The sequence below is a fragment of the Colossoma macropomum genome, unplaced genomic scaffold (assembly GCF_904425465.1).
Source record: "Colossoma macropomum unplaced genomic scaffold, Colossoma_macropomum, whole genome shotgun sequence".
NCBI lineage: Eukaryota > Metazoa > Chordata > Actinopteri > Characiformes > Serrasalmidae > Colossoma > Colossoma macropomum.
This window is the reverse complement of record NW_023494784.1, coordinates 30,409,465-30,423,720: the sequence shown is the minus strand read 5'-3', so window position 1 is coordinate 30,423,720 and position 14,256 is coordinate 30,409,465. Positions and strand designations below refer to the sequence as shown.

Genomic DNA, 14,256 nt, shown 5'->3' with positions numbered 1-14,256 from the left:
GAGTCTCTCAGGGCTGAATTATGAATCACATTTCTCTGCTGCACAAAACAAAGGCAGCCTGATGAATAATACAGGAATGGTATTTAGTAATGTGCTGAGACACGTGGATCACAGAGAAAACACACATGCACAGGCAGACTGACATGTGGCCCTGCACACTCAGGCCCTTCATTACTACACTTACTGAAGCAGCCTAAATTTTTCTGGGTAACACATTATTGTAGGGTACTGTTCATAAGGCTACATTACACCTACGTAAGCTTGTCATGACAACCCTACGTAAATGTTTATAAATGCTTATTCCAATAAATGTCATTTGCTGTAAAGTTACATTTGCCAATTTTATTTGGTTAGCTAAATTATTCTTTATGACAGATAATTCCTATTGCAGTAAGCATTTATAAACATTTATAAAGGGATATGTCAGTTGTCATGACAGTTTTATGAAGGTGTTAAGTAGCCTTGTGAACGGTACCCTACAATAGTGTTACCATCTTTTGTGTCTTTTGTTTTTCCTGTCTATCTCTCATAGTGTGTGCACATGTAGTAGTGTTGTAGTAGTGTAATGTGTTTGTCTTATGTGAGTGTGTTTGTTAAAACTAAAAGGGCAAAACAATTTGTTTTTGTTTAAGTTAAGGTTGTAAGGATATAGATACTTACATGTTACATAAATATGATATGTATGAGACATACAGTGGTATGCAAATGTTTGAATACCCCTTGGTCAGATTATGTTTTGTTGATTTTTTAAGTGAAAATAAATAACATTCTCTACAGAGAATAAACTTAAATACGGCATATTTTCAGATTTACTGCACAATCTCTATTTGTTTGCTGAGTATATTACAATGATAAAAAATGAAACATAAAATAGACAGTGTGCCATAACCTTTGCAAATGCTATGTTTCATGTTATATTTTTCCCCAATATATTAAATTCAGCAAATATTCAATAAATATGTAGAGGTGTTCTCTGTAGAGAATCTGTACTCATTTTCAGCTATAAAATCAACAAAACATGTTATTTGACCAACTTTTGCACACAACGAATAATATGACTGCATGTCCTGTATGAAAATGTGTGTGTGTGCTAAAGTGCGCATAGATATTTGAAATATTCTGTGACTATTCAGCAAGCTATAATTCTTTCTCTTTCTTTCTCTTTCCCCTCCTTCTCTGTAGGATCTGGGTGGGGTGAGTCCTCCTCAGAGGAACTGGAAGGGGATAGCCATTGCTTTGCTGGTCATTTTGCTGGTCTGTTCGCTCATCACCATGTCTGTCATCCTCCTCACACCAGGTACACACATGCACACACAAACCAAGCTTTCACTATTATTACAGTTAGGGATATGTTGATACTGGTGTCTGGTATTGACCCAATACCATGTTTATTTACTCATACTCATAAAAATCCGTCGATAACCACATACCACATACTTCGCCACCTGGTTTTAGTTTCAGTGCACAGTGTGGCACTGGTAAGCAAAGCTGTAGAAGCACAGTTTTTCAGCGTTTCTGCTATTTACTCGTCTGCAGTCTTGTTTTGAATGAAACACTTTTATTGATAATTGTCCAGAGACAGAGCTATACACGACTGTCTGCTTAAACATACAGCATGAGTTGTCACTAAAGAAAAAAATTTCTAAAATCGCATGGTATATGCCTGGCTTTAGAGTTCAACCAGCTCAACCAGCAAATCAAAAGACCCTAAGGCACCTTGGGTTAGCCTTGGTTGTGATTCTTGCCATCACTGTGCTACAGAGACAGATGAGGAGCAGGGATCAAAACTATGAAACATACTTTACTTGCAGCTGTACAGAAGATGAGAGTTCTCCACTGCAATGCTACTCGATCCAAAGTAACTAATGTAACATATCTAGCCAATGCATGTCATTTGAAATCAGATTTTAGATTTTAATGAATTAACTGTCGTGGTACATTGCACTCATTTACACAAACAATTACTAAATTCGAAGTAGGTTACTAATTAAGGTATCAATATTGGTAAGTGCTTAAAAACGTAGTGCTCGCACATGTACTCCATTTACATTTACTTGTCTGAAACACATGGTATTGATGCATCACTAATTACAGGTGTGACTTTTAAACTTGTAATTTAAAGTAGGTTGAAATTAATATTTATTGTCACGTTATATTATCTACAATAAGAGATTTAACCTCTTACATGGCCAGGGCCCAATATCAGTTTGCATTAAAGTCCCTGAATAATAAGCCTTAGTATTGTAGCGTAGCAGAACGGTACAGAATGTAAAAACCCTATGATTTTACGGAGTTAAACTTTTGTGTGAGTCTTGTGAATCATCGCCCTCAGTTATATTATTTCCTTTCAGATATGTTGTTATCTCCATCTGAAGTGTGAAAAAGCCAGACCTGCAGAACAAACATGAAAGATTAAAGCAGAAGTAGACTACACAAACACAAACCTTGTCTTAATAAATGTATCTTGTACCAAAATTAGTTACTCACTAATTAGCATTAAGACACCTAAAGTACATTTGTACTTTGTTTGACTTCAAACTAATTTATAGCTGGAACAGATGGTTACAATGAATGTTGAGGAACTCAAATGTTCAATTATAAACTTGGAATTACATGTGGGTATATTTGTTATTATGATATTCACCTCATGCAACGTAATTATGTTTAACTACTTAATATAATAATTATGCTTCATTTAACACCAGAAAGGCCGACAAGGTCATTTTGACTGTTTTCAATTTTTGAGATGAGATAATGCTGATAAAATAAAACCCTAACATAACCCTAACCCCCATACCTACTGATCTCTGGCTTTTACTAAATTATTGCATATTTTAGTTTGACATTATTATGATATCAGTATTATAAAGCACAAAAATGTGCTGCATATTACTTCATAAGACCATTAATGGTCATTTTGACCATATACATTAGACTGCATATCTGGGAACCACTTATTTTTTCCGCTGTTCCAAGTTGGACGTTATTTTAGCAGCAGTTATCCAGTAGCCTATAACCCTCATCTGATTTACCCCACAAAATATTTGTGAAGTACTGGCAAATAGTTTGCAGTCCAGAATAGAAAACAAAAGCAATAAAATAAATCAGACAATATAGGCTGTGCTGAAGATCGTTGAGCCTTATCTGTGGAAGAGGAGAAACATTTTTAAGCAACAGAAACTTTGCTTTTCTGCTTGATTGCTCTTTGTGTAAGTAATTGAATTGAAATCCAGAGCTCTTCTTACAGAAAAATGCAACATTTACTGTTTAGCTTGTGTTGTCTGACTACTACACTGCACTGATGAATTAATTAATAAATAAATGATTATCAAAATTAAACATTTGTTATGCTGACATTATTTATGGTATATTGCAACATAATAAAATGATTTGTTTCTGAACTTATTCTGTGTTGAGGTGTAAACACACCTGTTACACTGTAATAAGAGCACTAAAATGTTAAGTGTCAAACAGAAGCCAAATCAACAAAATCATAATCACCTGTTCAACATAAAGTCTAAGGTAATGGCAGTTCCTATTAGCATGGTGTCAACCTTAAACCTTTAGCCTCCCAGCTCTGTGTTGGTGTATCCTTTAACTGAGGATGAATTCCTCATGAAGGTGTGTTTGTGTCTGTGCTGTGTTGTGTTTGAGTGTGTGGGTAAGGTGAGCGTGTTTCTCCTTTTGTGTTCGGCTCAGGGTTGACCTCTGCAGACACTGATAGACGTGACCTTGGTTTCTGATGGCTCTGTAATGTGTGTGTGTGTTGACAGCGGACACTCTGGCTGGCAGTGACACTAAGTTGACAGTGGAGGATCTGTTTGGTCCTGATTTCTACGTACACGATCCTGAGGCACACTGGATCAACGGTAAGACAATCTACTGGAGGATGCTTTTTCATTAATGTTACTGTTGTGCTGAACAGTTTCTCTCTCTCTCTCTCTCTCTCTCTCTCACTCTCTGTCTCTCTCTCTCTGTCTCCCTCTCACACATACATACATATAGAGACACACTCTGTAAATAAGATCACATTCTTAAGTAATGACAACCTGTTACATCAGTGAACGCATGTAATCTCCCGCTCTTGTGTAATGGCTGTGTGACAGCCTCAGTGATTGACAGCAGGACGGGTGGCATGCTTTATTCATGCTGGTGTCAGTGTCCTGAGGGTGGTCACTTTCTTATGCTGGGATTAATCGTGACTGTTTCTCTGTTTCTGAGATGGAGCTCAGGGTTTTACAAGTGCTGGAAGAGCTGAATTATATACTTGTGTCTGTGTTGGTATTTTATTATATCTATTAGTGTTTATCAGAGGGGAACCTTCAAGGCCTTCTAGGCCTTTCTTAGAAGCCCTTATAATTTCTAAGAACTCTCTGTAATTTTATGCTCATTTTTATTATTAGGATCATCATGCTTGTTGTATTTAAACTGTAAGTATTGTAGTAACAAAACCCAAATGCCCAAAAGAAATTTGTGCAATCAACACCGGTACCTCTCTCTTTGGTTAGGACTTCAGAAGCTGGGCAGAAGGCATAAGACATCAGATTAACCAACGGTATAATGAAGAATTGTCCATGGAATCAACCTATCACATTTTTGGTCATGGCTAATGCTATTTCTGCTACTTAATCTGCTATTTAATCTACTCTTCTCCTGTAATAATGTGGTTTCTAAGAGCAGTTGTTGCCTTTATTTACATTTATTTAGAAGCCACATTTTATCATTACCATGATTGAAAAAAACAATAATAAGCTCTTACTAATGGCATGCCCACTCCAGGTAAGGGGTGAGGACCTGCCCCAGGTGGACGAGTTTATATATCTTGGGGTCTTGTTCACAAGTGATAGGAAGAGGGATGATGAGATCGGCTGCAGGCTGGGACAGGCGGCAGCAGTTATGCGGTCACTGTAACGGACTGTAGTGGTGAAGAGGGATCCGAGCCATAAGGCAAAGCTTTCCGTTTAATGGTCAGTCTACATCCCAAGTCTCACCTATGGTCATGAGCTGCGGGTAATGACCGAAAGAATGAGACTGTGAATACAAGTGGTGGAAAAGAGCTGTCATTGCCGGGAGGCACACTTTACTAGATAGGGTGAGGAGCTCAGAGTAGAGCTGCTACTCCTTCACATTGAGGGGAGCCAGTTGAGGTGGTTCGGGCAACTGATCAAGATGCCCCCCGGAGGGGGTTTACCAGGCACGGCCTACTGGAATGAGACGCCGTGCTCGTCCTAGGACCCGCTAGAGGGATTGTATCTCCAAGTTGGTCTGGGATACAGGGTCGTCTGGGGTTCTCTGCTCTCCCACCTGCTACCGCGACCCTATCTGGATTAAGTAGTTAAAGGTTTTTTTTTTTGGGGGGATTTTAATCCCCAAAAAAATCTAATCTCCCCAATTTAGTCGTCGCCAATTCCACCCGCTAGTTAGGACTCCCCCAATCACATGATACTATCAACGCTAGGAGGGCGAAGGCTAACACAGGCTTCCTCCAAGACCTGTGAAGCGCCACCGCTTCTTTTCGAACTGCAGCTCAAGCAACGTCATTGGACAGCTGAATGCGCTCGGAGGAAAGCGCCAACCGCCGGATCTGTTACGTCAGCTAACAGACGCCTGCGCTGACTAGCATCGCGTTAAGTGATGGGGGGAGAAGGAGGGGCAACCCTACCCACCCAGAGAGAGCGAGGCCAATTGTGCTCTCTTGGACTCCCGGCTACGGATGGCTGTAGCATCCCAGGGATCGAACTCGCAATCTGCTGATGACAGGGTCAACACTTAGACAGTTGTGCCACTCGGGAGCCCTTTAAGTAGTTAAAGTTGATGAATGAATGAATGAATGAATAAATGAATGATCCAAATGAGCTTGACAATAAAGGAGGCGCTGTGTCTCTTTCATACAATGATAGAAAAAAGGTAGTACACAAAAAGCTGCAATTCTGCACATTGATACATTTCACTCTGGCCAGTGTGCAAATGCATGCGATGTAAATCCTCTGGTGGCATATTTAATTGAGTTTAAGGGGTCATTGCTAAAGTCAGATTGGATTCCTGGCGAGACGCTCAGTTTAATAAAGCAAATAATGTTATTTATAGTGCAACTTGGCTTATAGAAAGAACTGGAAATGTGCTAGTTTGTTCATTTAACCTCCACAGTGTGAGCTTTGGGTTAAAAAGTAAGACTAATAATAAGACTAATAAAAATAGGCTGTTAGCCAGTTTGGCTAGAAAAAAATTAGAACTTGAATCGGCCATAAAGATTGATGGGTGATGTCGGTTTATTGGTTTTGGATGTCTGAGAGAGGGGCATTGTTAATATTTATGTTAGTTTGTATGTGTGTGTCTTGCGCCGCCAGGCCTGAGTTCTGCATATTTTAAATATTTTTATACACTTTAACTTCAAAGGCATGTGCTTGAGTCAGGAAGAAAGCACTTCGTTGTGTGTGTTTCTCCTGTTTACCTCAGAACAGAGATGGATGAGGCAGAGCTGTCCATCAATACCTCTAACCCTAATGGCCTTCAGAGCAGCCCATACACTGCACCCAATATAGAACTCCTGCCCTGTTACAGAGAAAAACACCACACACAAAACACACGCATACACACAACACACACACACACACACTCACAAAACAGAGCTGAGCATATTCACTGAAAATAGAGCTTCACAGAGATGTATGCACAATCATAAACTCAGACTTATAGATCAATACACACCCACCACGTACACACTGTGCATTCAGAGTTTGACCCTGAGGCTTAATAGCTAGAGATAAGCCAGACACAGCGTGTGCACTAAATATTTGAAGATAATTAATTTGGAAAGCTTTCAAAAAGAGTAATAATTTTCAAAATGAAGGCTACATTAATGGAGAGGAGAAACCCATCACATATTCTCAGTTAATAAGTCAATCAATATGAGTACCCAGATCCTGGGCACCTCTGCTGGTAAATATCCAGCAGGGTGACCTACACATTCCCCAGAAGCAGTGGTGTCCAGGTGTGTGTGTATGTCCCTGTGTGCAGAGTGTTGACAATTAAACAAATCAACAGACTAAGAGATGTTCCATAGTGCAGTTCATATCAGTGCTGTCAAAACAAAAACATGTATCTCTCAAATAGAAGCTTTAAAACACAATGAAAAAATTCTTAAAATTTAAAGTTTTTAGTAACTTTGGACCATTTTGGACCTTTTCAAATTGTCCATTTGTCATGAAATATTAAAATAATGTGAAGTGAAGTTGATGTTTTCAGTTATTGTATGTAAAATAAAATGAAGATACAAAGTTTTGAGATGATGGAAACATATATAAGCTCCTCATCTAGTCTTGAGTTTGGGGTTAGTGTTTGGTCCAGATAACAATTACCAATTTGACTGTACTGGCCTGTAGGCATTCAGCTACACTTCAAGGCAAATTTGCTTTCAGATGGAACGTTAGGGCAAAAGCAGACAATATCACTGTTAAAGTATTATAGTATAGTATATATTATATAGTATTATAGTATAATATATATTGAAGTATAGTATTTTACTATAACTATCTTGCCTGAATAACATACTTGAATGGACATTCTGATCAATTTCTGTTGTTCATACAAAATGTTAGTTTTCTTTTAATTAAAAAAAAAAACAAAAACAAAGATGTGCTCCTACACAGCACGATACATCCTATTTTACTAAAAGGCAATAGAAGAGAGAGAGTAAAGAGCAGACAGTCAATAGTATCAATGATCAGTGAAGAAGATGTATGTGTGTGTGTGTGTGCAGGGATGCAGGAATGTGTTCTATGTTGGGGGTGCTGAAATTTTTAGTAGCAAATATACGACGTGCACGATGGCATTGTGCAAAAGGATTTGCCTTCTTTATTTGATTTTTAAATGCTTATTTTTTCTAATTTAAATTTAATAGAATATGTCATTCAGTGCTATAATGAAGCGATAGACTACAGTATACACATATTACTGACACGTCAGACCACCAGCTTGCATCCCCTCTCTGCTCTGTCATTGTGGACGAACTTTATGCAGATAAGCTGAATGGTGGCCAATCAGATTGTCGATATGTGGCAGAGTAGCCACATATCTGTGTAGACTGTGTCACGCCCACAAACACAAGGTGAGATTTAACACTGAAGCGCACTCTGAGTAGGAGATGTAACTGTTGATAAAAACGTCGTTATTATGATAGATTATTTTTAATTTTAAAAAGCAGTATTAGGCTGCGTCAAGACTCAGAATCTGCCTAGACTTTTTCCCTTTGCACCTCAGCCAGTGTGTGTTTGAGCAACACTGCCTGAAAGCGGCTGACAGTTTTCAGATCACTGTAATAAAATATACGGCGTTCACTTAAACAGTGTAGAGCTACTAAAGATTTTTAAAATATAAAAATACAAACTCATACTCACACATGGGTCTTCACTATGCTCAAATTATTACAAAGTCCAGAACATTTTATAATTATTATTTTAACGGTTACAGTCCTGATATATATGATGCAGCCCCCTCAGCACCCCCACTTCCCTCGTCCCAGTGTGTATGTGCGTGCCATTGTGTGTGGATTTACAGAGAGCTAAAACGTTGACAGATAGATAGATAGATAGATAGATAGATAGATAGATAGATAGATAGATACGTACATACATACATACATACATACATACATACTTTATTGATCCCGAAGGATTTTTTTTTAGCAGCCAGTAGCAGTCACACAACACAGGGCAGTAATAGTAATAAGGGTGTAAACAATATAACAGGAAGAATAAATATAAAAAAATCCTATCTACAGGCATATATACAAATAGAAAAATACAACAATCTGGAATAATATCTATAACTTGAGATGAAAGACGCAGTGCAATAATGACTGTACAATGAGGCACAGGTAACGGCATATAATGACAATACTGAATAAATATGTGCAGATATTGGTACCAAAATAAAGTGTCTAGTGTGGAGTGTCCAGATGTGCAAGATGCGCAGTAAGGTGTGCAGAAAGTGCAATATGTGTAGTAAGGTGTCCATATGTGCAGATATATAAAAAGAAACATAAGATTTAGCATGAGATATAAGACCTATGATTTGTGATTTAACATGAGATTCAGATTCAGTCCTCATCTTTCCTCTTCCCTCTTCTCTCTTCTCTTCTGGCCCCCCTGGGAAGAGTTGAAGAGCCTGATGGCTCTGGGGACAAAGGATCTCCTTAATCTGTCGGTTGAGCAGCTCTGTGACAGCATTCTGCCACTAAACATGCTCCTCCTGTCCGTGATGATGGTGTGCAGTGGGTGGCCATCATCATCCATAATGGAGAGCAGTTTGTGCAGTGTCCTTCTCTCATCCACCTTGACCACAGAGTCCGGTTCCACACCGACCACTGACCCTGCTCACCTGACCAGCTTGTCCAGTCGCATCTCATCTCTCTTTTTCATGCTTCCGCCCCAGCACACCACAGCATAAAAAAAGACAGCTGGCAACCATGGTCTGATAGAACATCTGCAGGAGCTTCCTACAGATGTTAAAGGACCTCAGCCTCCTCAGGAAGTAGAGCCGGCATTGCCCCTTCCTGTACAGGATGTCTGTGTTGGTTGACCAGTCCAACCTATCATCCAGTTGCAGACTGAGATACCTGTAGCTCAATGAAGGGAGGTGTTTCTGTATTGACATGCTGTATAGGAATGAACAGATGCTTGACTATTGAACAAACTGCGTGTTTGTATTATCCAGTGTGTATAAGATTGTGTGCTCATTGTGTTTTGGAACTGTCTGGTGAATGTGTGTGTGCGCGCGTTTGTGTGTGTGTGTGTGTGTGTGAGACACAGAGAGATAGAGAGACAGAAAGAGAGAGAAAGAGAGAGAGAGAGAGAGGTAGGGAGGAAGGCTCTAGCTGGGTGAGAAATGTGCAGTCGTTGGTTGTTATGGTAACAGGATAGAAGGATGAGGCATGTGGGGCATTCAGGTCTTTTTTTGGCAGTGGCATGAATATTTCAATTGGTCATTTCCCCTCCCAGCGAGTGAGAGAGCGGGGGAGAGAGAGAGAGAGAGAGAAAGTGAGGGAGGACCAGAGAGAGAGAAAGAGAGAGACAGAGTAAATGAGTAAGAGAGAAAGATATTTTGTATCTTGTGTGTATTAACAAGTTGTGTGTGTATGTGTGCGAATGCATGTGTGTCTGTTTGTGAATTAGGTTTTGTGAGTGTGTCTGAATGGTTGCATGTTTTGCTCTACAAAGCTCTATCACAGCTCTCAGCACCTCATCACATCAAAGCTTCTTCGCTCCAACACTCCACAGGCTCATATTACACACACACACACACACACACACACACATGCCATTCTAGTATTTGCTTTTTTGTGTTTATGTGCTTTTTATTGGGTGTGTGTATGTATACACACATACACACACACACACACGTAGTATATAGCAGCATCATTGTCATAATAAAACCTCATATCTATGCTATAATAGCTTCATAGAAAAAGGAAAATTCATTCTTAACTTTAGTGCACACTACTGTAATTCAAAAATGACAATTTATTAAAATTAATTAATTACAATAAAACCAAAGAACATTAATGCAGTAAGTAATGATTTAATGTTATTCAGTATGTTTACTTTAAAACACTCCTCTAGGATACCAGTATTTGTAGTTATCATCCAGTTCCAGGTTTGTCTAGTCAGTGCTTTGTTAAGTGAAATCATGAGTGCTGCTGAATCCATGCAATGGATCAGGGAGTTGAGGAGAAGTCTGGAACCAAACTTTCTTCATCTACCTTGTTCACAAGATGACCTTTTTATTGCATTGATGTTTTTATTTGTTCTAATGTTAAATGCTGTTTTTTTACAAGCAAAAACACACTTATTGCTGAGATGATTTTGCAAGGTTTTTTTATATGGCAGCAACAACATATTGGTTGTTGTATGTGTGTTTGCGTGAGACAGAAGCAGAATCGTTTCCTGTGGTGTGCGTGTGTGTGGTGAGAGGCAGCAGGTGAGAATCTGGTGTCTATCAGTTTGAAACTTGAAGTCTCACCATCAAATGAACCGCACAGACTAGACTCTAACACAGGAAATGAAAGGAAATGGAAAATAAAAAGGAATAAGGAGAGGGAGAAAAAAATGAGAATCTCCTCTCAACCGTCTGCACTGCAAGCACGTCCGTACACCATACATGCCCACACGCTGTGCTCTGAACACTTAATCTGAGAGCAAAAAGGCATTCAAAAAATACAAGCTCTCCTAGGGAGTCCATAAATCCCTCACTCACTATAATTGTTTAAAACGGATATTGTTTCAAGTGGATGCGAGATTTAGTGATTGAATAGTGTTAACAAAGAACAAGTGTTTTAATTCTCCCACAGTTCTGCCTTTCTAATAGTTCTCTTTTGTTGAACCTGATTGCAGTGAATCTGAAATAGAGAGAAGGTTCCTCCTCTCACCCATGCAGCACATTAGCTGTTTTCCAAAACTGCCGTATCCTGCAGCAAGGAAAGCATATTGTATGTAAAATATGTAGGTGGTGATGTTGGGTCTCTCTATGAATCTGCTTTTGCCTTTTTATTTCTCAGGTTTTCTGCCTCACTATAGGTGACCCTTGTTGCACAGTAACATCCAACTAGGGAGGATGTAGCCTAACTTGTGCTTCCAGTGGGAAACCAGTCAATGAATTTTTTCGAGCTGCTGCACACACATTGTAAGGCAATTACACACATTTGGCAAGGAACATGGTTACCACCACTCTGAATGAACGAGGAAAGAGAAACCATTCCATCTTTCTTGGCCAGTGATAGCAGTAGTTCTCATCTTGTTGGCCATGGATGCTATGGCACTACTTAGAAATAAATTTGGGCATATCATGGTTTAGTCTCAGCCTCAGATACTCTGCCCACATGAGTATTCAGAGTGTGTGATATTTATTTCACGCAAAGCTGGCTGCAACTACCGGAAATTTGTCAGTTCCACTCTCAGCGGCTACACGCATGTCTTTATATATGCACTTCTGTGCAGTGGGTTTTATCTGTCTGATGGAAAAGACTTTTTTCAAACATGTTTCTTCACTGTGTGCAAGCCTTTTGGGCGTATATAACCTTTCAGAGGTATAGATAGCCTTTTGAAAAGATAGGTAGGTAGGTGGGTAGGTAGATAGATTTAGCTCTTCACCAACATTTAAATTGTTTCCCGCAGATGTGTTTCTGTTTTTTGCCCCAATTTGAGACGTGCCCACCTCTGCAAGTCACACAAAAACAGCTGTGGTTGGTTATTTTGCATATCAGTCAAGTGGCCCCTTCCTGTCAAAGTAGGAGGTTCATGGCCATGTTAAGCTGTAAAATGCACCAGACCCTTTTATGATATAAGTCTAGCCTGTGAGACCACTCTTGGGTAAATAGAACCCAGTATACTTAAACATAAACATGCCAAAAGGAATTTATGCAGTGATGCCATAAAAATGTGTCAGACTCCAGTCCTTGTGGGCCAGAGCACTGCAGACTTCAGTGTTGTGCTTCATTAAACACACCCATTCAACTCAGAACTAGAATTCTTCAACTGAAATCATAGCATAACATAGAGAAAACACTTATCTCCACAGATCTCTGGCCCAGAAGGAACCCGATTTGACATGGCTGTCATGTAACTAGCAAGGACCTTAAAGCTACACTATGTAAGTTTTGGAGATTTGGAGACATCTCTGGGGAAAATGTGTAATTGCATGCAATGTGCGGAGGAACATTGTAACGTGAGTAATGCTTCAGAGCCCTTCCTTGATCGTATGAATCTGATGATTGCGAGTTTGTTGAAAGATTGTTCAAAGAAAACTTTGTGAAAGACTTTTGAAGGTGTAAGTGAATTAACTACTGTTGTAGTTGCCGTCATATTTCCTTCACTAAAATATTGATTTTGGATTTCATGCGTAAAGACGAAATCTGATGTGGCCTGATTTTTAAATTTGTATTTTAGACTTTACAGGGTTTGCTGTTCTTTTCTAAGTAGAGGGAAAGCAGTGAAGTTATGTCTTAAGTAATCTGCCAAAAATGCTGCACTATTCCTTTATATAAGCACCCAGTGAAATGTACTTTAAGGAACCAAATTTACTTCTTCTATGGCATTACTCCAAAGATCAGTTTTGGCACCTTTATGTAGAGTGTGCTCTGCTCTGGCACAAATTCTCTCTTAGCTGGTTGACCTATGTTCTACATGGAAGACCCAGCATTTAGCAATTATGATAGGCTGCTATTGCTCAGTGAAAATAAGCAGTCAGCCAGATAAGTATGTTATTAGTCTATATCAAGCAACCTTGCAGTGATATGTTCATTAGACTATTTCTGGAAGGTGACTTATATTCCCTCTGTGTGTGCTTTTCCTGTCCTTTCTTGACAAATCTAAGCTTGTGCTAAGAGGTAGTGTTTTTTTAATGTCACAGCATTGTGCTGCTGGAAAAAAAATGTGACTTAAAGGGCAAAATGAGATGTAGCAGGACACTGTCTAATGATCTATCAATAATCTGTTTTCAAAGACATTTTTCATATCTTACTGTCTGTTAAAAAGAGACCAGTCTCTATGTCTAAAAAGGCTTTTAAAGGCCAGGAGCTCTTCTTCACACTTTCTGAGGTGTTTGGTAAAGCTGTAGATGTCTCACATCAGCAGCAGCATCTTGATGAATGTGAATTTGAAGCATTAGACCATCTGCAGTTTGTGTACCACTCTCCTTGCTGCTTGCTGTCCTTGAACACCCGAACAAGCAGACCTCTTATGTCAGGATGCAATTTATCGACTGCAGCTCTACCTTCAATATAGTCATCCCCACGAAAGCTGGCATCTAAACTCCAGAAACTGTACAACTCCATCTGCATGCACGTCCCGATCTGACCTGCACTGGAGATGTTGAGCTTTCAGTCTCAGCTGAGTTTGAAACTTTGTGGAGAACAATAAAGAATTAATGTGGAAGTGCACGCATGCTGCACACCGCATGCACGCAATCACTCCCTCCTGACTCGGGCTGTGTGTACACGTGCCACTGTGTGTGTAGTGATGTGCTTGTGAGTGAATGTGAGTGATGTCCATTGAGATATAAATACTGTAACTACACTTTTGTACTAGGCCTTTTACGTCAGAAGCCTATCCATGCATATAACTTACCCTTCCAATCTTGATTCCATTCATAATTCAGAGTTTACAATATACAGTAAGCAACATACAGTAAAATTCTTACTTTTTATTTTCCCATAGATGTATGTCTGCAAATTTTTGTCCGTATGGATCTGTTCACAACAGC

The 14,256-nt window shown here is 39.3% G+C and overlaps 1 protein-coding gene across 1 annotated transcript in view; it reads left to right on the top strand.

Annotated features, from left to right (window-relative positions):
- LOC118806621 (inactive dipeptidyl peptidase 10-like) overlaps positions 1–14,256 on the top strand; it is a 76,424-nt gene that overhangs the window by 21,551 nt on the left and 40,617 nt on the right. The window contains exons 2-3 of the mRNA XM_036568113.1: positions 1,183–1,297; positions 3,774–3,869. Coding sequence (XP_036424006.1) covers positions 1,183–1,297; positions 3,774–3,869 — 211 coding nt within the window. The remainder of the gene's footprint in view (positions 1–1,182; positions 1,298–3,773; positions 3,870–14,256) is intronic.